The sequence below is a fragment of the Trachemys scripta genome, chromosome 2, assembly GCF_013100865.1.
Source record: "Trachemys scripta elegans isolate TJP31775 chromosome 2, CAS_Tse_1.0, whole genome shotgun sequence".
NCBI classification, from domain to species: domain Eukaryota; kingdom Metazoa; phylum Chordata; order Testudines; family Emydidae; genus Trachemys; species Trachemys scripta.
This window is the reverse complement of record NC_048299.1, coordinates 228,191,360-228,217,647: the sequence shown is the minus strand read 5'-3', so window position 1 is coordinate 228,217,647 and position 26,288 is coordinate 228,191,360. Positions and strand designations below refer to the sequence as shown.

Below are 26,288 nucleotides of genomic sequence, written 5' to 3'. Positions count from 1 at the left end.
TGCCGGCAAGTTAAAGAAGTATGGGCTGGATGAATGGACTATAAGGTGGATAGAAAGCTGGCTAGATCGTTGGGCTCAACGGGTAGTGATCAATGGCTCCATGTCTAGTTGGCAGCCAGTATCAAGCGGAGTGCCCCAAGGGTAAGTCCTGGGACCGGTTTTGTTCAATATCTTCATTAATCATCTGGAGGATGGCGTGAACTGCACTCTCAGCAAGTTTGCAGATGACACTAAACTGTGAGAAGAGGTAGGGTAGGGATAGGATACAGAGGGACCTAGACAAATTAGAGGATTGGGCCAAAAGAAACCTGAGGAGGTTCAACAAGGACAAGTGCAGAGTCCTGCACATAGGACGGAAGAATCCCATGCACTGCTACAGACTAGGGACCAAATGGCTAGGCAGCAGTTCTGCAGAAAAGGACCTAGGGGTTACAGTGGACGAGAGGCTGGATATGAGTCAATACTGTGCCCTTGTTGCCAAGAAGGCTAACGGCATTTTGGGCTGTATAAGTGGGGGCATTGCCAGCAGATCAAGGGACGTGATCGTTCCCCTCTATTGGACATTGGCGAGGCATCATCTGGAGTACCGTGTCCAGTTTTGGGCCCCACACTACAAGAAGGATGTGGAAAAATTGGAAAGAGTCCAACGATGGGCAACAAAAATGATTAGGGGGCTGGAGCACATGACTTATGAGGAGAGGCTGAGAGAACTGGGATTGTTTAGTCTGCAGAAGAGAAGAATGGGGGGGATTTGATAGCTGCTTTCAAACTACCTAAAAGGAGGTTCCAAAGAAGATGGATCTAGACTGTTCTCAGTGGTATCAGATGACAGAACAAGGAGTAATGGTCTCAAGTTGCAGTGGGGGAGGTTTGGGTTGGATATTAAGAAAAACTTTTTCACTAGGAGGGTGGTAGAGCACTGGAATGGGTTACCTAGGGAGGTGGTGGAATCTCGTTCCTTAGAGGTTTTTAAGGTCAGGCTTGACAAAGCCCTGTCTGGGATGATTTAGTTGGGAATTGGTCCTGCTTTGAGCAGGGGGTTGGACTAGATGACCTCCTGAGGTCCCTTCCAACCCTGATATTCTGTGATTCTATGAAAAGAGGAAATTAGTGAGAGCAGGACCTTCTGTTATTGACCACACAGAACTCTGAGCTTTAAGAACTTGGCATTTATTTTTCCAAAGACTGTAATTAGAAAGCAGATAATAAACTTCAAGAAAGTAATGTTACTCATTATTTAGGAGAATCAAGAAACTGCTTGAAAGCAATTAGGAGGAGCCATATGATTGATAAAGAGCACAGGTTCATTAAGAACTGATTGAGTCAGACACACTGGATTGTTCTCTGAAGAAAAATCAGTTTCTGTGGGAAAATATAACAAGGTACACTTAACTTATACTTATACTAAAGCTTTTGATAATCCAACAGGAAAGACTAATAAAATAATAGTTGAGATGCTATCTGGTTACTAAGAATATTATAGTGTTTATTCAGAATTTTCTGAGAAGTGGAAAACAGAATAATTAATGGTGTGCCTTTATACTGGGGAGAAACCTGATTACTAGAAAGGTTTGTTTTGAGATCAGTATCTTCAATAATGTGCTGGAGAAGTACAGTAAATTGTACATTGATCACATTTACAGATGATCCTCAACTAGCAGGTATTGTAAACATACTGGAGGATACTGTGGAGAAATAAAATGATCTGGAGATCACAGAACAATGGAGAATTTTACATAGAATTTAAATTGAGATAAATGTTATACAGTATGCTTTTGTATCCCTGATAATTGATGTATAGAAGACATATGGCACTACATGTAAAGCACATTTAGGATTAGTGCAGAATGCCAATTAATGTTGCTTAAGCTTTTCAGCCCACAGTACACCTCGTTTAAGTCACTTTTCAGGTATAAGCAGATGGACATCTGTAGGATTGTACCAATGGGACTGATTTTGAAAAGCCTCTGATTTTTTGCCCACAGTTCTGTGGGTGTAATTGATGTCATTTAGATATTTAACTACCCTAGTGAATCAAAAAAGCAAGAATACATCTAATGACATTAGTTGCACCCACAGTTTAGAAAGCCGAGGCTTCTTTCAAACTGAAACCCTTTGGTTTAAATCCAAATATAATTTATAATAAAAGCAAGTACAGTAAAACTGAACTATTGACATTATAACAAGAATGATGATCAATTGTTCTCCATTTCCACTGCAGTAACAGAGATTTACTTTATATATGAGGAAAAACTTTCTAACTACAGGGATAGTTAAACACTGGAATAGGCTTACAAGGGAGGTTGTGGAATCTCTATCGTTGGAGGGTTTTAAGAACAGGTTAGACAAATACCTGTCAGGGATTCTCAGGTCCTGCCTCAGTGCAGGGGGCTAGACTAGATGGCCTTTGAAGTTCCTTCCAGCCCTACATTTCTGTGATTTCCATGACTTCCCCCACTATGCAAATTGTAGATATTTAGGGGGCCTCAGGTCTAGGAACAGTCAGAGTATATAATATATGCTCATTGCTATAGAGCTATATTTATTGTACAAGAGGACTGTAGTTCAACTGCCACTGAAATAGCTTAATTGATCCTCTTCAATGATTGTGTTTTAGGAAACATTTTGGCCTCAGATGTTTTAACGGACAGCTTTCTGATAGATTAAAGAGACCTGTACTAACAGGCAAAGGCATTAACAAGATCCAGCATCTGGAAACCAGACTATATATAAGCCACAATTTTTTAACAGTGAGGATAATTAACAATTAGAACAATTTACCTAGGGATGTGGTGGATATTCCATCACTTCAAGTTTTTAAATCAAAATTGGGTGCCTTTCTAAAGGGTATACTCTAGCTCATCCAGAAGTAACGGGCTTGATACAGGAATTGCCAAGTGAATGTCTATGAATGGTGTTATGCACAAGGTCAAAGTAGATGATCATAATGGTTACCCTGGTTTTAAAATCTAATCCACTAGTTTCTATGAACTTCCATACTAACAGTGATAGTGTTTTTGATTCTTTTCAGTAATTATTATTCATACCTATTGCCATATTAGACACAAAAATACCATAGTTACTCATTTATCTAGCTTGTTTATATATTTATACTATAATTACATTTTTGTAGTAAATAAGCAACTTTTTTTTTTAATCATGGACACTACTAAACTCTTCAGTTACCTGGGAGGGGGAGGGGAAGGAGGGGTCAGAGAGATGAGGGAAGGAGAGTGAAGAATACTAAGAGCTTTCCCCACTCCCTCCTTTATAAGGGCCAGCGCAGTTTGGATCTCTGGGTATGTCTACACTGCAGTTAGACACCTGCAGCTGGCCCCTGACAGCTGACTTGGGCTTGAGCTGTGGGGCTGTTTAATTGCAGTCTAGACTTTCAGCCTGCACCCTGAGCTCTGGGACCCTTCCACCTCGCTGGGTCCTAGAGCCTGGGCCCCAGGCTAAGCCCAGAAGGCTGCACTGCAATTAAACAGTCCTGCAGCATGAGCCTGAGTCAGCTGGCACAGGACAACCATGGGGTTTTAATTGCAGCATAGATATACCCTCTGAGCTCGGGACCACAGAAACTGCTGCTTCTGTCTGCCCAGGGCGCACACACTGTACATTACTTTAACAGACCGTGCAGACTGCAACACTAACCCTCACCCCTCACTCATCAGCAGAGGGATTGTGAAGAGCTGTGCTGCCCCAACATAGGGCTGAGTCTTTAAATGCACAAACTACCTCTGAATAATCAAAGATATACCTAAATAGACTGTTTAACTTGTATATTAGATGTCTGCAACCCTATTTGACTTCAGGATGTTGTCTTCGTTTGCCTACATAGTGATTACACTAGCTGAATATAATTCATTATTTTGCAAAGCACTTCAAGACATCTTAAATGTAAAAGCAATTGTATAAAACTAAATTACATTCTGTGCAATTATAGTTGGTATAATCTGGATGACGTCCCATGTACCTGGAGGTGGATATTTTTCTAGTTCTAATTATTTTGGTTTGTAAAGCTGTTTGTGGTTGCTGAAATGTTGGGGGAAGTTTTATCAGGATCCTCTGACTGCATTATAATGATTTTTTTCTAAATCTCTTTTCCATTATGGTACTTTTGTACCTGTATGATCAGTTCTGTCCTCTGTCAAAGCCAGCTAAATTTTTTTAATTTTGGAAAATGAAGAACAGAGAGGTACTATATAAAGCCCTTTAGCATCTATTAGGAACAGTTTATTTTAGATCTCTAAACTTTGCAACACCAAGGCTTAGATTTGCATCTATTTATAAATTTCCATGATATTTTCATCAGAAGTAAATGTATGCGATCATTATACTGTATTTGCTTGTATTACCGTCTTTCTTGATAAATGAATACAAATTTGCTTGTTTGAGTTCCCTGGCAAGAAAACCTTGCAACTGATCAGCTTTGTCTTCACATGATGCCACCTCTTAAGGCTGGGCCATTGTGACAGGTTGAATCACAGAAACCCCCTTGGGAGCTGCTACCTGATGTGCCAAGACTACCCCTGCTCCTGTTTTCCCTGCCAGCTCAGGACTCCAGCACCCTGTCTTGCTGAGCCAGACACTCCCATCTGCTCCAACACGGACCCAGGGTCTGAATCACTTGCCCCAAAGCTGCAAGTTTACCCGAAAACAGCTCACAGAAGTGTGCTTGTCTTTAGCACTCAGATGCCCAACTCCCAATGGTATCTAAACCCAAATAAATCCGTTTTACCCTGCATAACGCTTATGCAGGGCAAACTCATAAATTGTTCGCCCTCTATAACACTGATAGAGCGATATGCACAGCTGTTTGCTCCCCCAGGTATTAATACATACTCTGAGTAAATTACTAAATAAAAAGTGGTTTTATTAAATACAGAAAATAGGATTTAAGTGGTTCCAAGTAGTAACAGACAGAACAAAGTAAGTCACCAAGCAAAATAAAATAAAATGCGCAAATCTATGCCTAATCAAACTGAATACAGATAATCTCACCCTCAGAGATGCTTCAGTAAGTTTTTTCTAAGACTGGACACCTTCCAGGCCTGGGCACAATTCTTTCCCCTGGTACAGCTCTTGTTCCAGCTCAGGTGATAGCTAGGGGATTCTTCATGATGGCTTCTCTCTCCCCTTTGTTCTGTTCCACCCCTTTATATATCTTTTGCATAAGGCGGGAACCCTTTGTCCCTCTGGGTTTCCACCCCCCCCTCACTGGAAAAGCACCAGGTTAAAGATGGATTCCAGTTCAGGTGACATGATCACATGTCACTGCAAGACTTCATTACTCACTTGCCAGCACACACACACATATACAGGAAGACTCTGCAGACAATGGGAGTCATCAAGATTCCAAACCATCATTAATGGACCACACTTTACATAATTACAATAGGCCCTTAGAGTTATATTTTATATTTCTAGTTTTAGATACAAGAGTGGTACATTTCTACAAATCGGATGATCACACTCAGTAGATTATAAGCTTTGTAATGATACCTTACAAGAGACCTCTTGCATGAAGCATATCCCAGTTACGTTATATTCACTTTTTACCATATTTTTCTAAAACTATCCCAGTTACATTATATTCGCTTATTATCATGTTTTTATAAAACCATATAGACTGCACAACGTCACAGCCATATTTCCTACTGACTGTACTTCATTAAAATCACCTTTATATAAATTTCAGCTCAGCAGACTGAAGAAAAATTCCCCAAAGCATCAAACAAAAATATTTTCCATTCACTTCCAACCTAGGCTGATTATAGCAGACCAATACTTGTCCCAATATTATTTTGTGTAGACTTCATGGGTCATGATAACTTGTATGAAGGTTTGCTGTTTTGCAGTTATTCACAATCAACAGGCGTAATCCTCTGGTTATGCTTCATCATTTCTTTTCCAGAGACGATAATACTTTGCTCTCTGGTGTATTAATGCAACTAACAAAAAGGCATCTATGCATATAAACCCTTTTCTGCTCTGTCTAGAACTGCACATGCAAGAGCTAAAGCTGATGCTGCGGATCAGGCTGCTCAGGCTGCTCGCCAGGAAAGTGATATTGCAAGAGCAGTTGCCAGAGAACTGTCACCAAGTTTCTACCAACCAGGTAAAGTTTTGATTGGTTTGGTTTGGTTTTGTTTGGGGGATATTTTCCTTTTTATATTTTTAAAGGGTTCTTTGTTAAATTAAAAAGTTCATCCCATTTTTAATTTCATCATTTACTCAGAAACCATAGTTGTGTGTAGGCAATGAAGGGCACTTATTGTTCAAGAGGGTTTTGTTTTTATTGTATTATCATTTGGTAACAAATAGCACTTTCTATAAAACCTTTCACTGTTGGAGTGTCAGTGTCAAGAGGTTATAGGAGTATGCTGTGTCTCCCTTAAGTTTGAAGTTAGAGTAAGTCTGACTCTGTCTTTAGAAAACATAATACAACTGAATTTTCAGAGTTATTTCTATGCCATGTTCATTACAGGCCAAATCCTGAAATCGTTACTGAATCTTGGGAAGTCAGTGACAGCTTTGCCTGGACTAAGAACTAAGTAAAAAACAGAGGGCTAGATTGTGTCTGACCCTTACCCAAATGTGTTAGTCCCAGTACTCAAAGTATCACAAAAATTGCTCCAGCCCAATTTCCCACCTGTAGATCTGCCCATTCACAGCACCTATTCGTTGACCATGTGGTGGAGAGGGGATAATAAGAAGCACTGGAATGTTTACTATATGTTAGGTAAACATGTCCTTCAAATGTCATTTAAAAAGTAATTGATGAAAATAAAAAAGATTCAAAAACCTGTAGACCAAAAAGAACTTCAATTCTTCGAGTGCTTGCTCATGTCGATTCCATTGCAGGTGTGCGTGCCCACGTGCGCAGTTGTCGGAGATTTTTGCCTTAGCGGTATCTGTAGGGTCAGCTGTGGTGCCCCTCCTTGAGTGCTGCGCTCATCCGTCAATGTATCAGGCGCCGCTGACCTACACCCTCTCAGTTCCTTCTTACTGCCCGTGGTGGTTAATCAGAACACCTTTGCTTGCATAGCAAGGGCTAGCGGTTTCATCTCTTCTGACTGCGAGCCTTAGGGCCATGTAAATAGTTGTTCATATTAGCGGTAAGTAGTTGTTAAGTGTAGTTAGAAGTCAGAGTCCCATTGGGGACTTCACCCCAGGCAGGGCATGCCCCAGTCTCTGGGGTTTAAGCCTATGCCTGTGAGCGCTCCCCATGGCAGCTGCCTCAAGTGCTTGAGGGAATCACAAGCAAAGGGCAAGTGTTGCATTTGTAAAGACTTTCGACTCAGGACTCAGAAAGAACATGCTATTTGTTTGCGGGCTCTCCTCATAGAAGCTGCCCTCTGACTGGCTTCCGAGCCATCCCAGCCGGACTCGACCCCTGGAACCTCAGCCTCGGTGTGTAGCACATCCCCAGCACCGCTCCCCGTCGCCGTTACCCAAAAAGAAAACTAAGAAACATGGCTCCCCGGCACCGGGCAAGAAAGGCCATGGGGCATTGGGCAAAAGACCCAGTTCAGGCAACCCAGCCAACTCCAGAGCCATGTGGATGTGCCTCCCCAGTCAGGGCCCTTAACTCCTTAAAGGATCCACCACCGACTCCCAGGAGTAGGAGGGGACCCAAACTTGTGGTGACATGGACACCTTCCCAAGTTCCCCCCTGTGCCAACAGAACAGAGGCCTCTGCCCGCGCTGTTGGCACCGCGTGTGCCACAGGACACAGCAAAAGCTCCCTACGAGGACAAACCAGCTACCAGGACCCCCAGGAGGACAATGGAGGGCCGCTGATCCTGAGCCAAGGCAGCGCTCTCCATCTCCGTGCCGCAGATCTCTGGCGTCACAGTCCAGATCCTTTGGGGCTTGCCCTTGGTCACTGGCACTGCGTTCACGGTCTCCACCATCGCAACACGGATCACCTAGGGGGAGGCGCCGGTCACTGTACTACAGGCACCGTTTGCCCTCCCGCTGGTCGTCCTCCCAGTGCAGATCTCTGTTGCCTGCCCCGTGAGAGCACTCCCCGTCGCAATACCAGTTCAGCCCCTCAGCAAGACTCCACCTTGGCAGCCCGGCCAGTGGCCCTATTGGAGTGCATGGGGCATGCCGGTGATGCCAGTGCCCCCTTTGCACTGCTTATCTGCCGCCCCCTTGGAGCAACAGTTGATGGCACTGGGCTCAGTGCATGAAATGCGCTCAGAGGTCAGGATAGAGGAGACAGTGCCCACCCCAAAACCCCTTCCCCATGGGAGATAATGTCCGGGGGCCTCCCCTGGCTGTACAATCATCGTCTCCGGACAAGGCGGTCACGGGACCCTCAAGGGCCAGCCCACTGGACAATTTTAAGGAACACCAGGCCCTGCTTCAATGGGTGACAGAGAACTTGGGCAAGAGGTGGAGGAGATGGCTAAGCAAGCGGACACCTTGTTCGGTGTGCTCTCAGCCTCTACCCCTGCCCGTGTGGCACTACCAGTGCATGACAGAGTCCTGAAAATTGCCAAGGCCCTCTGGCAAACCCCATCGTCCATCCCTCCCACCTCCAAAACGGCCAAAAAGAAGTACTTCATCCTGGCCCAAGCATTTAAGTACCTATATACCCACCCACCTCCGGGCTCGCTGGTCGTCTCTGTGGACAACAAGAAGGACAAGTAGGGGCACACCAGTTCAACTCCCAAAAATAAAGAGGCCAAAAGACTAGACCTTTTCAGGAGGAAAATATATTCAATAGCCAGCCTGTAACCACCAGGCCTCTTGGGCAGGTACAGTTTTAACTTATGGAACTCCCTCTGTAAGTTCAAGGAGTCCCTCCCTCAAGGGTTGGCCCAATAATTCGGCTCCCTGGTGGAGGAGGGTACCGTGACAGTGTGGTGGTCTCTCCAAATGGCCTGGGACACGGCAGATTCGGTGGCTAGGGTGGTCACATCGGCGGTGGCCATGAGGCGCAGCTCCTGGGTTCAGACCGCTGGCCTGTCCCAAGAAATGCAGACCTAAATCCAGGACCTCCCATTCGGGACTGTCTCTTTGCGGAGCAAATGGGTGCGAGGCTCCATGGGTTAAAGGAAACTCGGGCCACCCTTCGTTCGCTAGGTATGCATATGCCGCAGTCTGCAAGGAAGAAGTTCCGGCCGCCCCCGCCACCAAGGCCTTGGCAGTCTCATCAGGGGTCTGCAAGGAGAAGGGATAGAGACACAAACTCTGGTTGTTGCGCCCCTTCCTGCTCCCACTCACCCACACAGCCCAACCCGGCAAAGCATCCTGGGGGTCAGAAGTGCTCATTTTGAAAGTGTGCTCGAGAGCGACGACCCAGTAAGCTCCCCGGATCCACCTTGTTCTTTCCTTGACCATCTTTGTCCCTACCATTCGGTCTGGTTGTGGGTCACCTCAGACCGCTGAGTGCTGGACATAGTATCTTGGGGCTATACCCTGCAATTCTCGGCCGCCCCTCCGTCCTACCCCCCCTACCCCATCCCTCTTCAGGGGCCCTTCTCACAAGGAATTCCTAGTTCAAGAGGTCGAAAACTTCCTGTACTTGGTGGGGGGGGGGGTGTGGAGGAGGGCCCTCAGGACATGAAAGGAAAGGGGTTCTATTCCCACTACTTCCTAATCCCAAAAGCAAAAGGGGGCCTCAAACCAATTCTGCACCTGCGTCACCTCAACAAGTCTCTCAGGAAGTTGAAGTTTCTCATGGTCTCCCTGGCCTCCATAATCCCCTCCCTGGATCCAGAAGACTGGTATGCTCCCCTCGACTTGAAGGATGCTTATTTCCATATTCCAAGGTCACAGACATTTCTTATGTTTCATAGTAAGCGGATGCCATTTTCAGTTCACGGCACTGCCCTTTGGCCTCTCATCGGCCCCAAAGGTGTTCACAAAATGTAGGGTGCCAGTGGCTGCATAACTGAGACGTCAAGGGGTCCAGGTCTTCCCGTATCTCGACGACTGACTTATCAAGGGCAGGTCTCGGGAACAAGTGCAGAAGAGCTAAGTCTGGAGCATTCCACCTGCCGCAACCTGGGCCTGTTAATAATAAATGAGAAAAAATCCACCTTAAGGCGAATCCAGTGAATAGAGTTCATTGGTTTAGTTCTCAACTGCATGCGAGCCAGAGCCTTCCTTCTGGTAGCGCATTTTCAGGACATGTCAAACCTGATCTCCCATGTGAAGAACCACCCGCTCTCCACGGCTCACATCTGCTGCAGTTGTTGGGCCACATGGCTGCGCCCAAATTTGGCAGCACTGACTTGACAGCGTGGCTACTGCATGGTTGAATGCGGACAAACGGGAATGCTCAGCCCAGGTTCAGCAGGTCTTGTGGGTAGCGGAAAACCCCTCCACCAGAGCGACTTGCCTGGCCAAGTGGAAAACGTTCACGGGCTGGGCCTCGGAATGGCCTCGCAGGCTTCGCTGCAGGAGATCCTGGATTATCTGCTGCACCTCAAACTCCAAGGTTTGTCCCTATCTTTGATCAAGGTCCACCTGGACGCTATCTCGGCTTTCCACCCTCCGTTCCAAGTCAGATCAATCTTCGCTCACGACATGACGGGCTGGTTTTTGAAAGGCCTGGAGCATCTCTACCTGCACGTCCAGGATCCCGTCCCTCCCTGGGACCTGAATCTCATGCTGTTGAGGCTCATGGGGCCTCCCTTCGAGCCTTTGGCTTCCTGCTGTCTCCTGCTCCTCTCCTGGAAGGTTTCGTTCCTGGTTGCAATAACATCGGCCCACAGGGTGTCCGAGATCAGGGTGGTTCAGAACCGCCCTATATGGTCTTCTATAAGGATAAGGTCCAGCTGTGACCGCACGGGCGTTTCTGCCTAAGATAGTTTCCCGGTTTCATACGACACAGGAAAGGACATATACTTACTCGTCTGCTTTCCAAAGCCTCATATGTCAGATGAGAAACTCAGGCTGCACTCCCTGAACGTCGGAAGGGTGTTGGCCTTCTACATAGATAGAACAAAGACGTTCCGAAAGTCAATGCAGTTGTTCATTGCAGTGGCAGACAGACTAAAAAGTCGCCTAATGTCTGCTCAAAGGATTTCATCCTGGATCACTGCCTGCATCGGCTACTGCTTTGAGCTGGCAAAAGTTGCTCCGCCAGCAATCGTGACGGCACACTCGACTAGGGCGCAACTCGACTGTCAGCGCCCTTCCTGGCCCAGGTACCAGTCCAAGAGATCTGTAGGACCACTACCTGGTCGTCTGTCCACATGTTCGCATCTTGTTATGCACTTACCCAGCAAACTCGAGACGATGCTGGCTTTGACAGAGCAGTGCTTCAAGCTGCATGACCATGAACTCCGAGCCCACCTCCATGGACACTGCTTGTGAGTCACCTAGAATGGAATCGACATGAGCAAGCACTCAAAGAAGAAAAACTGCTTACCTACCTTTTCGTAACTGTTCTTTGAGATGTGTTGCTCATGTCCATTCCATTACCCGCCCTCCTGCCCTCTATCGGAGTTACCGGCAGAAAGGAACTGGGAGGGTGTAGGGGCAGCTGCGCCTGATATACTGACATATGAGCTAGGGATGTAAAAGTTTAACCGGTTTCTGTTAACAATTAAACTCCACTGGGGTCCTGGCTGCCAGCCCCGTGCGCCCGGGGTTCTGCTGCCGCCTGTGCCCGGCATCCCGGTGCGCCAGAGTCCCGGCAGCCGGGACTCTGGGTGCAGGTTGGCAGCCAGGACCCCGGGTGTGCCAGGGTCCCCAGGTGTGGGGCCAGCAGCGGAGTCCCGCGTAAAACGTGGAGGTGCTGCAGCACTCCCTCTGCCCCACACTCCTAGTTCCCCAGTTAAACGTTTAACCTTGTAACCGATAGAATTTTAATCGGGTACATGGTTATTGTTTTTATACGTTATTTATATCCCTAGCATGAGCGCGGCACTCAAGGGGCACCACAGCCGATCCTACGGATACCACTAAGGCAAAAATCTCCAACAACCGGGCACGTGGGCGTGCACACCTAAAATGGAATGAACATTAGCAGCACATCTTGAAGAACAACAGTTACGAAAAGGTGGGTAACCGTTTTTTATCTAGCGTTAATATGTATTTTCAGAATATTATTTGGTCTCTTATAATGTCCAATAAGAACATTAGAACAGCCATACTCGGACAGATCAGTGGTGCATCTAGCCCAGTATCCTGTCTCTGACAGCGGCCGATGATTCACAGGGAATGTACAGAACAGAGCAATTTCATGTGATCCACTCCCTGTCTTCCAATCACAGTTTTTGGCAGTTGGAGGTTTAGGGACACCTGGAGCATAGGGTCGTGCAGGGCCGGCTCCAGGCACCAGCCCTCCAAGCATGTGCTTGGGGCGACACCTGGAGGGGGGCGGCGCTCACCCGGGGAGAGCGGGGCCGCGGCCAGGCTCTCTGCCCTCCTCCCGGCGCTCCGGCCAGCCGGGGAGAGCGGGGCTGCGGCCGGGCTCGCTGCCCTCCCCCAGCGCTCCAGCCGGTCGGGGAGAGCGGGGCCCCGGCCGGGCTCTCCGCCCTCCTCCCGGCGCTCCGGCTGGTCGGGGAGAGCAGGGCCATGGCCGGGCTCTCCGCCCTCCCCCCAGCGCTCCGGCCGCCGGGAAGAGCGGGGCCGCAGCCGGGCTTGGCGCCCTCCCCTGCCGCGCTCCCCACCGGGGAGCGGGGGGGCGGCGGGAGGCTTTTTTGCCTGGGGCGGCAAAAAAGCCAGAGCCGGCCCTGGGGTCGTGTCCTTGACCATCTTGGCTGAAAGTCATTGATGTACCTATCCTCCATGAACTTATCCTTTGTGAATCCAGTCATACTTTTGGCCTTCAGAACGTCCCCCTGACACAGGTTCCGTAGGTTGACTGTGTGTTTGTGTGAAGAAGTACTTCCTTTTGTTTGTTTTAAACCTGCTGCCTGTTGATTTCATTGGATGATCCCTAGTTCTTGTGTTATGTGAAGTGGTAAATAACACTTCCCTATTCACTTTCTCCTTACTATTAATGGTTTTATAGACCTCTGTCATATCCCCCCTTAGTCAAGAGTTACAGCTCTTTGATTACTTTTCTAGGGCAGAGGTCCCCAAACTTTTTACCTTGTGCCCCATCTTACCCTGTCCACTCCTCTCCCACCCCCTCCTGCACCCCCCTATCCCCCGGTAGAGCTGGGAGCCGGGCTGCAGCTCCGGGAGGCTGGGACACAGACAGGGGTAAAGAGGTCGAGGCTGGGGCCATGGTGGGCATGGGGCCAGGCCTCAGCCGCATTTCACCCCCCCTCCGAATGTTCTCCATGCCCCACAGTTTGGGGACCTCTGTTCTAGGGCTTGTCTTCACTCCAGGTTATAGCTCAATTTTCCTATTAACTTGTCCCACTATCAAGACAAAAAACCCTCCTCCCTCATTTATGGGATATGGTTGAAATCACATGAGTTAGCTAACATGGTTCAGGGAGTAAGGCAGACCTCAAGTGAGCTTCCCACTCAAGCTATCTGTAGTGTGTTGTAACCCTGCAGTTGAAGGCCACTAGTCCTCCAGTGCCTTCCCACAATCTCCCAGCGCCCTCACCCTGTGACCTTTTCTTACCACCAACCTATTCCCTCTTTCCTTACCAAAAGTCACCAACCACTGGAAATAAGGCAGCTTAGCATCCTGGCTCCATAGTTGCATGTGCCTTCCAGTACCTGCAACTACACTCATTTCCAGAGCATAAGCTCAGAACGATTTCCGGGATACACATGCGGAGACAATACATGAGAAACCACACATTTCATGATCTTCTGAAACTTTATTTTAAAATGAGTTTATTTTTTTTGGTCTCAGCATGCTTTATTCTCATAATCTTGGAACTTAGTCTGAAAAAAAAAAAAAAAAAAAAATTGAGCCAAAACAAAGAAATTTATTATTACATCTCAAACTACAATACATCCTCATGATTATAAAGAGTAGTTTCTTTGTTTTGACAAAACCTTTCTATATAATATAAATACAGGATACGCTATTGCTATTTCTACCCTACTTGTGTGTGTATTTTCCTAAGATCGGTATAAGGTCACATCCTGGAAGTGCTCCCAATGATTTCAAATGTTGCAGTAAAGGCGTGTATCTAGGACAGTGGTCTCCAACCTTTTTACGCCTAAGTTCACTTTTTTGAATTTAAGGGCAACCCAGAATCTACCCTGCCCCTTCCCCAAAGCCTCACCCCGCTCACTCCATCCCCCATCTCCCCGTCGGTTACTCTTCCCCACCCTTGCTCACTTTCACTGGGCTGGGGCAGGGGGTTGCTGTTCGGGAGGAGTGCGGGCTCTGGGCTGGGGCCAAAGAGTTCACAGTGTGGGAGGAGGCGCTGGGCTGAGCCTGGGGCAGGGGATTGGGGTGCAGGAGGGAGTGCGGGGTGCTGGCTCTGGGAGGGGGGGTCAGGGCTGGAGCAGGGGCTTGGTGCAGGAGGGGGTGAGGGGTGCAAGCTCTGGGAGGGTGTTTGGGTGCAGGACGGGTTAGGGCAGAATGTTGTGGTGCAGGAGGGAGTGCGGGGTGCTGGCTCTGGGAGGGGGGGCAGGGCTGGGGCAGGGGGTTGGGGTGTTGGAGAGGGTATGGGGTGCTGGCTCTGGGAGGGGGCTCAGGGCTGGGGGTTGAGGTGTGGCCTCCCACCAGGTGACACTTACTGCGGCCAGCTCCCGGTCGGCGGTGCAGTGAGGCTAAGGCAGTTTCCCTGCCTACCCTGGTCCTACGCCACTCCTGTAAGGGGTCAACATGCCTCTGTGGCCCCTGAGAGGGGGCGGGGAGCACATGGCTCTGCACGCTGCCCTTCTCTGCAGGCACCTCCCCCAAAGCTCCCATTGTCCACAGTTCCCCATTCCCGGCCAATGGGAGCTGCAGGGGCGGTGCTTGCAGGCAGGAGCAGCACGCGGAGACCCCTCCTCATCCCATGGCTGCAGGGACGTGCTGGCCGCTTCTGGAAGTGGTGTGGGGCTGCGGCAGGCAGGGAGTCAGCCTGAGCGGCAGCCCCGCTACACCACCAGAGAGCACGATCAACTGGGAGAGTCCCCAGGATCGACCAGTCGATCGCAAACAATGGGTTGGTGACCACTGATCTAGGAGAATCACTGGCTTAAACACAGTGCAGTCTTTCACATGAACAATTTAGGTAGGCAGTTTGGTCTCTCTAGAGTGCAAAGTGACATTAATGTAACTGTTATGTAACTATTAGCTTACAGACTACAAAAGCAATAAAAGGTCAAATAATAATTATTTAAATTTGATTTTCTAAGTTTCTTTTATAATAGTTCATTTTGGATTATATACTGGTATATGTAAAGCAAACAAGTGTAGAAAGGCATATGGACAGAGAAAAATTAATCTAAATTTTGAATACATTCACACATCAAGGGTTCAGAATAAAGTCACAGAAACAAATTTCTTGAAAGGACTGCATTGCTTTGAATATATATATATGTGCTTTAAATTTTTAATAGGCTTTGATTTACTCAAGTTGTTTGGCCACATCCAATACTCATAATAGTAATATTTTTGAATAGGCCCAGTTAATACCTCTCCATGAGTGAGTAACGTAAGAACTTGGAAACAGGGACCTTGTGAAAATTAAATAGGCTAGAGGAGGATAATAGGGAGTATGGAAGCCTACAGAAAGAGAGGTGCTAGAAGCTCCCAACATTGGGAGACAGAAGGGGCCTTAATAGCCAGACAGTAAATGCTAAAGTGTGTCAGTGTGAATCCTGGCCTCCTGGACAAGGCTTCTATCTGCCTGAGATGTTCCTTTTCATTGCATACCTGGAGATCAAAAGTAATGTTATTTAACATGACTTGATTTTGGTGTAAAGGGGGTATAAGAGGATCCATTTCTCATCAAGAAGAATTTCTATTTTACAACTGTTTTGTTCCAATTATGTGGGGCAAATCTTTACCCCCTCCTCCGCAGATGTAGAGACGCTCTGCAAAAGAACTCTGTTTCACCTTACTGTACAAGAGAAGAAAGGACAGTATTGAGTCTGCAGGGGGTACGTGCCCCTTGTACATCTTAGCACTCAGTTCTTCAGGGGATCTGCAGCTATACATATCCTTCTGTCAAACCTCCCACAAAGGTGTGTTTGCCAGAATATGTCGTCTACTTCAGTCATTAGGATGAAGTGCAGCAGTAGAGCAGTTTACTGCCCATCTACGATCTGGGTGGAAGGATTCCTCCCCTGGTCCTTGTGACATTCGTGATGCAAAGCTATGTCATTCATCCCCAATTCTGCAGGCAGGATTATGGCCAGCAAGAGAACAGAAGAGGAAAATTCATAGGCAGGTAGATCACGTAATAGTTTTTAGAAAGTTTTTGCTGAGTCAGTCTCTTGTGTGGGAACATTTACAACCTGTGTAGTTAGAGATGGAAAGAGCAGGTTTTATGAATCTTGATTTTAAGTTTCCTAATCCATTATAAACATTTCTAGACATGTGAGATGTATATTTTAATTTCTGCTCCTTTTCTTAAAAAGCTTTGTTTTAAGGGACTGAAATATTCAAAGATTTTGACCAAATTTTAAGTATCCCACATCATCCGCAATACAGCATAGGATTTGCATTGTGTTGAATTGTGTAGCTGTGAATCTCCTCAAAGGTGCATTAATTTTAACATATCCGGTTTCAGGCTGAAAGTTCTGAATGTTTTGCTCAAATAGATCACTTCTGTCTGATATCATCCAGTTCTGAACCTCACAGTACGCTGCAGTGTTATGTTTAAGTATTTCCAATATAGCATAGCTATGACTGATAGAGCACCATTTCTTATTACCATACATCATTAACAATAATAAACAAGGCACGCCCATAATAATATTTATATATCCCTCTCCAAGAGCCATTATTCAAAATATGGGTTCATGGGTTTATGCATGTTTAAAAGAAAACAAACTCTCCATTGTTGTCTCCGTTATAGCAATTTCTCAGTTGCCCAAGCCTACAGTATTAAGTTTACAGCATCTCCATAGAGTCCCATTAGATATTACTGAAAGATAATGAAGCATGAGATATTCTCAATCTCCATGACTCTAGTTAAGACACAGCCTTTCATTACATTGAATTGTCTTGGGGGAAAAAAAGATATTGTGGGAAAATGTAATTTTACCCTCTTCTTGGCTAGAACTGTATGTGTGATAAGCAAGCAGTCTGTCAGCAAGGCAGACATGAGTGCAAATGGGATATCAACAGTCTTCTTTAAGAAAGAGAAACAGAGTGAAGGCTAAAGTCTCCCGTTTGAAATGCAGACGTTTCTCCTTAAACAACTGATTATTGTGTCTTTTCTCTTTTAACCAGATCCAATCTGATTCTCCTGAGGCCTAAACCCAGTGAAATCTATGAGAGTCTTTGGATCAGACTCTTAAATTCTGAGTCCTCAAACTCTTGCCTCCTACTCAGTATATACTGGTACAATGTGGGGTGCAATTTACAATTATGAAATGAAACAATTTCAGCTTGCCCCCTAGCATGATGCCTCTTACATTCCAGTTGAACAATTAGATGTATCTATTTCATATTTAAATATTACACTCATTTTACACAGACACCAGCAGGTGTCAAAACGGTCTAACTGTTATACTGTAGTTTAGAGGGAGACTGAAAAGGGAGTAAAGCAGTAAAACAAACTAGCATATTGTAAAAGTGAGATGTCAGTCTGAATCGTGAATATTGAAATACCATTAAAGTCCTGACATTTACCTTTTCTGTAATTAGTTACCTTAGTATTTGCATATTGGGAATACAGTACCACAAGTGTGACTGCAAAGATAAGTAGTGTGGTGAACAAGAAGCCCTGCCTCTTAGCCCACTCATGCTAGGGGCATGCATAATCTGATTTCTAGCACTGCAGACAGCAAAGGGGTATTGCTAGGGGTCTAGGGCAGGGATGGGCAAACATTTTGGCCCCAGGGCCACGTCTGGGTATGGAAATTGTATGACGGCTCATAAAATTGAGGGTTGGGGTGCGGGGGAGTGGGGTGAGGACTCCAGGGTGGGGATGAGGGTTTGTGGATGCAGGAGGGTGCTCCAGGCTGAGACCAAGGGGTTTGGAGGGCGGGAGGGGGATCAGGGCTGGGACAGGGGATTGGGTGCAGAACAGGGTCAGGGGTGCAGGCTTCGGGCGGCACTTACCTCAAGCAGCTCCGAGAAGCAACTGCATGTCCCCCTTCCAGCTACTATGTGGAGGCGCAGCCAGGTGGCTCTGTGCGCTGCCCTGTCCGCAGGTACCGCCCCTGCAGCTCCCATTGGCTGCGGTTTCCGGTGTGTGGAGCCCCTTGGCTGACTCTACATGTGGGAGCTGGAGGGGGGCAAGCCCCTGACCCCACTCCATGTGAGAGCGCGAGGGCTGGATTAAAACATCTGGTGGGCCGGATGTGGCCCCCGGGCCATAGTTTGCCCACCCCTGGTCTAGGGGGTGGTAGTTCTGTGAGGGTTAGAAATTCACTTTTTGGAAAACTGAGATTCTCACATAATCACATGACTTGGGGAGAAGCAATGCATCTTTTAATGCAAACGGGGCATGAATTCTGTTATACCATAGTCAGAGATGACTGTGTGCCTGATTCTGATCTTGCACTAGAATCATAGAATATCAGGGTTGGAAGGGACCTCAGGAGGTCATCTAGTCCAACCCCCTGCTCAAAGCAGGACTAATTCCCAGACAGATTTTTACCCCAGTTCCCTAAATGGCCCCCTCAAGGATTAAACTCACAACCCAGAGTTTAGCAACCAGTGCTCAAACCACTGAGCTATTCCTCCCACATCAGAATCAGAAGTTATTACTGAAGTCAAGGAGTTGTTACTGAAGTTATACTTATGGAAAACTGATGTAACTGAGATCAGCATCTTGCATAATGAGTCCAAAACAGTGAGTATTTTGCAGATAAAACCACTCATATCTGAACTATGTTGTGTACCTCCATGGTGACACAGCAGAATCTTGAGGGAACAATACTGCATTTTCTTTGTTTTGAATTTCAAGCTAATATTGCTCACTGAAGTGCTAAAGGCATAATGAGTGCTCTGAGCTACAACCTATGAGTTAGATCAGCGTCTGGATCTGTTGTTGCTTCAGATTATCAGCATTTTCCCTTTTGGGGAGGGGTTGCCATCTGTTTTTAAGGAAGCTGTTTTTGAGCCCGGGGGGGGGGGAGCCTTTACTATTACAATTTTGTTAAACATCCTCTCTCCAATCTTCCTGTAATCCATGAGTGGCGTATCCCTCATCTTCTGGGTACAGTAAACCTCAATGGGGGTGGAGGGGTTTGTTTTGATGCTACTCAACTTGAATGTTTCCCCAGGTTAGAAGTCAGAATTTATCAGGCTTTCCTCGTGAGCAATTCCACCCAGCCATCAACTCAGAAATCCTCTCCTCATAAACAGGATGATTGCACCCCTTGCAGCACTAGAAGGACAATGATGCAGTGAGAGATGGGCTGAGAGTCGAGAGCACCCCACAGTAGTGAAAGATATCGTTTCTTTCCCACCTCCACATTGCATATTTTGTTCTTGTTTAAAATTTCTTACACACACAGTTGGTTGTAGTTTTGGCCTAAGGCTGGTCAGTCTATATACCTGGAGTATTACTAAGGTTGCAGTAATTTCTGTTGGCTGTGTTAGGTAGATGGATGGACCTGAGATGCCCAAGGGTTGGTTTGTGAATTTACAGATCTCAACTCCCTGCATACAGCTGTAAATCTCATCATGGTGGATATTTTTATTTTCTTCGGCGCTTCTTGTTCATGTTGATATTTTCTCTAAATTGGTCAGACTGCTATGGAGCCTACATGGCCTTGTAGAGATTCTGAGGGCTCAACAGCTGCTCTTATTTTGTATAGAACAACTCTGTTTAATTTACTCAATAATCTCTGCTTTGGAGTAGTAAATATTAATCCCCAGTAGCAATCCAAAAGTCCAGGTTTCGTTCAGGGCATGTTAACTAAACAACCCCTCTCCAAGTCCAAATATGTGCAGGAAGGAAAACTTGTTACTTGGCTTATAATTACACATTTTGTACATGCATTCAGATGCAGTGAGGCAAATTCTTCTCCCTCCTTTGTGGTGATCTGTGGCCCAACAGGCAGTGGAGCCAGTACAGCTATGCAAATCCATTAGCTCAACATCACAATGGAATGGGGGGGGGTCACATAAAAGTCTCTGGTAGAGTTTGTGACAGTTTGGGGAATCTGTATGTACAAATTATGAATTCTGGTCCATATTATGAAGTTGTTACTATGAAACACCTGAATGACAGGTTGGCTGATGAGGCTGGAAAAAACTACTTCTTCCAACTTGTCTGCAGGGAGGAGGAAGTGGAACAAGTGGAAAATCCTCCAACAGAACAAAGGGACAAAGCAAGAGTTTTTAAAAGGACTCTTAAGGGGAAGGCTTTGGAGAGAGACATGGGAAGTTTGGGCAGGAGATGTGAAGAGACGGGCATGCTTTCAAAGCAGGAGGACTAGATTTCACTGCAGAACCAACCAAACTCAGAAAACGCAAGCTGACCTAGGGAGAGAGGCTCCATGGTTCAGAAGTCAAGACCTGAGCTTCAGCAGAAGGATCCTGGACACCCCAGAGAATATTCTAGAGTACTGAGGAAACTAAGGCAGGGAAATGTGTTTAAGGGTTATTATTTTTGTATTAAGTTGTGTGTGTTTCTCATGAGATTAAGTCAAGAGCATGGGGTCTCAGCTCGGAAGGGAGGGTGCTAGACAAAGTATTTGCACTTTGAGTGTGCCTACCCCAAGCAAGGGCAGTGCCTGGATTTTGTTCACACTCTAGAGGCTTAAAGAACAGTCTGGGAGGGCCCAAGTTCAACCAGATCTTTGACGGAGTTATGCAACACATGTTAAGGGAGTGAGGGGTGGAGAACTTCTCTAGGTTAACAGAACCATGAGCAATAAACAGCTTGGCTTTTTCAAGAACAAGACATACCAGACCAGCTCTATTGAAATTTTCAAATATGACTTGGCAAGAGACTACTGTAAAACCATGCTTTGCTAAAACAAGATATTACAGTTACTGCATTCCCTTGCCTACTAATTTTGTAATTCTCTTTTTTTAAAAAAACAATAAAACTGGTATAGATATGAGCATTGGCACATGGACTGAAAACTGTGTGTCATTTTACCATTACCTTTTTTTTTTTTTTTTTTTTTTTTGTCCTCAGAGAGTTCAGGGAGGAGGCATCTAATGAGATGACATAGGAAGCAGTATTAGATCCTTGTTAGTATCTCCATTAATTAAATGTAGAAGAGGCACACAATATATTTAAATCAGCCAATGATAGTAAAATAAAGTAATGCAAGTGCAAGGGATGACAGAGAAAAACAAAGTAGTTGTTTGAAGTTACAAAAATGGACTGGAAATAATTACTGGGGGACAGAAATCAATATTACCACTCTCATATGAGTAACTGCTCACCAGTGCAAGTAAGGGATTCACAATTTGACTATCTGAGACAAAACCAAGCTAATACATAAGGCTGAAATCATCAACCTAAATGTTTAAAATGAAAGGAAGAAACTTGACCACCAGTAATAATATCAAAGAAACATAGCAGTGACAGGAGTCAGCATATTAGATATGAGACGTGATCGTACGCCCATTGAAGTCATTTGCCAAACTCTCCTGGGAGCAGAATCAGACCCATGCACTTGAAATGTGATATGGCAGCAAAATAGCTAATGCTATTTTAGGCTGTATATGCAAAGGCAGCACGTCATGGAGAAGGAAGGTATTAGTCCCTTCTCCACGTGACTGGTGACACTGCACCTGGAATACTAAGGTTATTTGGGGGCACCTCGATACTAGAAAGATGTGGACAAGCTGGAAGATATTCAAAGAAATGTTACAAAAATCAGTGTGTAATTCTACTGTGACAACTGACTGTAAAAACAGCTGTTTATGCCATATATCTGCATATATTCAGTCATATCTGCTTATTTTAGTGACAAATACATATTTACTTCTTTTCCCTACTGTCCGTCCTGCAAAATCAGCACATCATGGAGAGCATGCATTAGCTTTTCTGTTTGATACAAAACCATTTTTAGAACAGAATACCATTATGCTGCTTTAGTTAATATTGGTTAAAACTTTTTTATGTATTTATTCAGATTTTACAAAATATGACCAAGGGTTACTCTTCAGGCAATTGTAAAAAGGAATAAATGACCAGAGGTTCTAATAACTGCATTGTGCCCCCAAGAAGCCCAAATGAAATTAAATATTTTTAAAAGGATTGCTGTTATATTTGCAAAGCCTAAAACTTTATTTATCTTGTCAATTGTCCCATATCAAGGTGTCTGCCTATGGGGGAGTAGCTCAAGGGCTAAGTGAGCCTTTAAAAATCAGTGGCACTCATAAAGATTACAGCATATGTAAGTTATTCGGCCAGGAAAAATTAAGCCTGTCCTGGCCCAGCAGCCATATCTCATTGGAATATGATCTTGTCAAATATAAACCAAGTACAGTCAGTCCTGGTTAGTAAAGGGATACTTAGGAAAACAAAGTGCCTTCAGGAAGCAGTGTTGGTGATTCAATAAGTTCCATTCTTTCCTCTGAGACAATGAACTAATGTCCCAGCGTGGTGTTGTAGAGAAATGTACTACACACAATGCCATCTTTCATTAGGATGACCAGATGTCCGGATTTTATAGAGACAGTCCTGATATTTGGGGCTTTTTTTTATCTAGGCGCCTATTACCCACCATCTGCTGTCCCAATTTTTCACACTTTCTATCTGGTCACCCTATCTTTCATATCAGATCCAAATCCGGGCAAAGTATTTCCAAATGGGGCTCCATAGATGTGTAGGGGCCTATCATTGCAGGATTAGACCCTAATTTACAGAGCAGATACTCACATGAGTTCAAAATGTGCTGTTTACACAAACATTCCTCCTGCTCTCCTTTAGACATTTGCTAGGATAGTCATAGAGGGTATGTCTGCATTCCAATTATAAACCTGTGGCTGGCCCATGCCTGCTGACTTAGGCTAAGAGACTGTTTAACTGCAGCGTAGACTGGAGCCCGGGCTCTAGGAACCCGCAAAATGGGAGGGTCCCCAAGGTCTACACTGCAGGTAAGCAGTCCCTTAGATCCCTGTGAGCCTGAGTCAGCTGGCACGGTCCAGCTGCGGGTGTCTAATTGCAGTGTAGACGTACCCAAAAAACAGAGAAGGGGCACAAACACTGTTGTCACTTAAGTGTTTATTGATAGCCATTTGAGAGATTCACTATTCTACTATTTATACCATCAGATCAAGTCCCTTAATACATATTGTTCATCTTGTAAATATGTACTAGGAAATTTTTTGAAAATGTTGCTTTTAAGGTTTATTTTGAATAATGAGAAATTAGGGTCTTTTTTTACTAATCTGAAAACAGCTACGGATATTACATGCAAAAATCCTGCCTAAATACTGTACTCAATTAAGTGAATGATAGGGAGACTCGTGCTTAAGGTAGTTTGCAGGAATTGATGTGAGGATTTGATATTACATTGAACGGTTGAGAAATGCTACCTTTCAAAGTTTTCACTGTTGGATAAATTTGTTTACCATGCTGTTTGAGTTGCAAGTTCATGATGTTGCATACATTTTATGCAAGTTCACCTACATTTTTGACACCCTTATACTTTCTCTAGCAAGTCAGGTAATGCTTGGATGGAATTTGTAATACGTTCCTACGGTTTGTGAGTTAAGTATCACGTTATGTTATGCTAACAAAGTCATTTCCGTTTTATAATGCATTTATCTCTGAAAGGCAGGAGGTTTAGAAGTGCAGCAGCCAGTCTCCAATCCATGTCAACAGTTTATCCCCAGCATGTCAACAGCAGAGCAGAATAAATGACAGACTTGGGAACTGACCTTGGCCAGGCCTGTACATGGCCTGTAACTAAGTGACTAAGCACTTTTGGAGTTTGGCTAGAAGGAGGCCAAATTGTGTGTTTGATTGTAAGATTGGAAGAGGCCCCATCTTGTTCATGGGTGTCACGGGAGAGTTAAGCACCAGTAGTGGTTTTGAAAGAATTAGGCATTGTAGCAAAATTACGTGGAAGTTGTTTGTACTGCACTATGATATTGGTTCTGAAAAGAAATAAAGCAAGCATTTCAGAGGGCTAACTTGAGGTACTATATTTTTTAAGCATAATGAATACATGGGTTTTTGCACATGGGGTACATAGTAACTAAAGGCCTGCAGCAATTAAAAATTAAAGTAGCCTCTCTTACTTTATGAGAGAGGGCGAGGTGAATATGAAACTGCTTTAGAGGCAAATGAGGATTTTGGGATGCCACCTTTTAAAGTTTGTCCTCAGACATATTTGTGCATCGTGACATTTACATCACAGCATGATGACATGGCATTGTTGGATTATAGCACAATCTGCCATGGCACAACATCATGTTATGTCATACTGACCTCAGAAGATATTTTGGCTCACCTCTGAAGTTGCATGCCAAGGGGCTGCCCTGTCCAGGCACAACAATTCCACATACAAACATCAGATCTGGAGGATACCCTAAAGAATGTTCAAAGGCAAGAGCAGAGCTATTGGCAGGCACTGGCATCACTATGCCTCCGATGTGGAGTGGGGAGGAAGAGTTATGATTAAAAAAAGCAGCACAATTAGCCAGAGACTTTGAATCCCAAATCTAGGGGGAAAATAGTTTCAGCTGGAGAAGTTGTGTTCTGTGGGGTGGAGGGCAGGGGGAGGGTTGTGGAAGTGCACCAGGGCATAATGGGTTTGCTCAGGCAATAAACTCAGATGCTGCAGAGCATTACTGACCTACATCCCCAGAGATCCAGCATTCAGCATCCTTTCCAATCATTGGAGAACTCCGTGGTCAGTGCTCCCTAGGCCCTCCTGTTGGCAGCCATCTCTGCCTTGCTGCAGTCTGTCCCCTTCTTTGACTCAGCCCTATACACGTGAGAGACCCTATTTCATAAAAGCATCAGACAACATTACTGTGGCTGACTGTTAACGGTTCTTGTAAGGCCTCCCTCACCCACACAGCTCCACAGTTGGCTCTTCTAATAGCCTTGCGTTTTGGCTGTTGAAATTCAGCAGACAGCCTGACCACTTCACCCCTTCAGTGTGGCAGTAGCTTTTTCCCCCTTCACGTCACAGATATTATGCAGTACACAATGTGCAGCTATAACCAGGGGCATGTTTGCCTTGCTGAATTCCAGTCTACTGAGTAAACAGCACTGGCATCTCTTCAATGTATCAAAAGTACATTCAACTGTCATTCTATACCTGCTGAGCCAGTAGTTGAAACTTTCTTTGGTGCTGGGCAGGTGGCCACTGTAAACCTTCATGAGCCATGGGAGCAAGAGGTAGGCCGGGCCCCTCAGAATAGCTATTGCTATTTCAGTATCCCCAATGGTAATCCAGCGGTCAGGAAAGAATGTCCCTGCTTAACCATGGAAAAATATTGCTTTCTGGTGATGTACTCGGGGGCAAAGTGGAGTGACGTCAGAATAGTGATATGTGGGCATCTACCAACCCACAGCAATTCAGGAACCCCAGTGTTGTAAATCCATCCATACATCCTTTACATTACCCAGGGTCACAGTCCTGTGTAGCAGGAGACGCTTAATGGCCTTACGCACAAGGATGACAACGGCCCCCATTGTGGATTTTCCAACTCTAAGCTGATTGCCCACTACTGATAGCAGTCCGGCGTTGCAAGCTTCGCATGGTTGCCACTTGCTTCTCACTGACAATGCAGCTATCATTTTGGTGTCCCTATGCTGAAGGTCTGGGTGAGCTTAGCACACAGATCCAGAAATGTGATCTTTTGCATCCAAAAGTTCTGCAGTCATTACTCGTCATCCCAAATGTACCTTATGCTGCAATTACACCAATCGGTGTTCATTTCTTGAGACCAGAAGCAGAAATCCACTGGCATTTTTTCCCATCATCATCCAGTTTCTGCATTTGAACATCTCCATGTCTTCCTCTTTACAGTTATAATAGTACTTGCTCAGGTTCTGCAAATACCGGAGAATTGTGCATTCTGTATTAGCAACGTTCATGAGAATTGTGCTGAGCTGTTCAGAGTCCATGCTTCTGCCAAAGAGATGACAGAGACTGAAAAGCGGCATGCAGGACTATGGGAGTTTTGCAACCAGCATGAAAGTTGTGTGCTGTGGAAAACATTATGGAATAGAGAAAGTGGCATGGTAGGAATTTGACCCCAGCTCCCAGAAATCCCTGGGTGAATCACTGGTATTTCACAAACCATGGCAAAGATGTCCCACAAGGCATTGTGTCAGATGGCGGCAGGACAAACTCTGATA

The 26,288-nt window shown here is 45.5% G+C and overlaps 1 protein-coding gene across 3 annotated transcripts in view; it reads left to right on the top strand.

The window, feature by feature from the left end:
• JPH1 (junctophilin 1) overlaps positions 1–26,288 on the top strand; it is a 111,127-nt gene that overhangs the window by 61,459 nt on the left and 23,380 nt on the right. For 2 of the 3 annotated variants that reach the window (XR_004644769.1, XM_034763147.1), the window contains exon 3: positions 6,003–6,121. Coding sequence is in view for 1 of the 3 variants with exons in the window: in XM_034763147.1 (XP_034619038.1) it covers positions 6,003–6,121 (119 nt within the window). In the remaining 2 variants the exon portion in view is untranslated. Of the gene's footprint in view, positions 1–6,002; positions 6,122–11,882; positions 12,029–26,288 lie in introns of all 3 variants that reach the window. The other variant, XR_004644770.1, reaches the window with a different exon arrangement.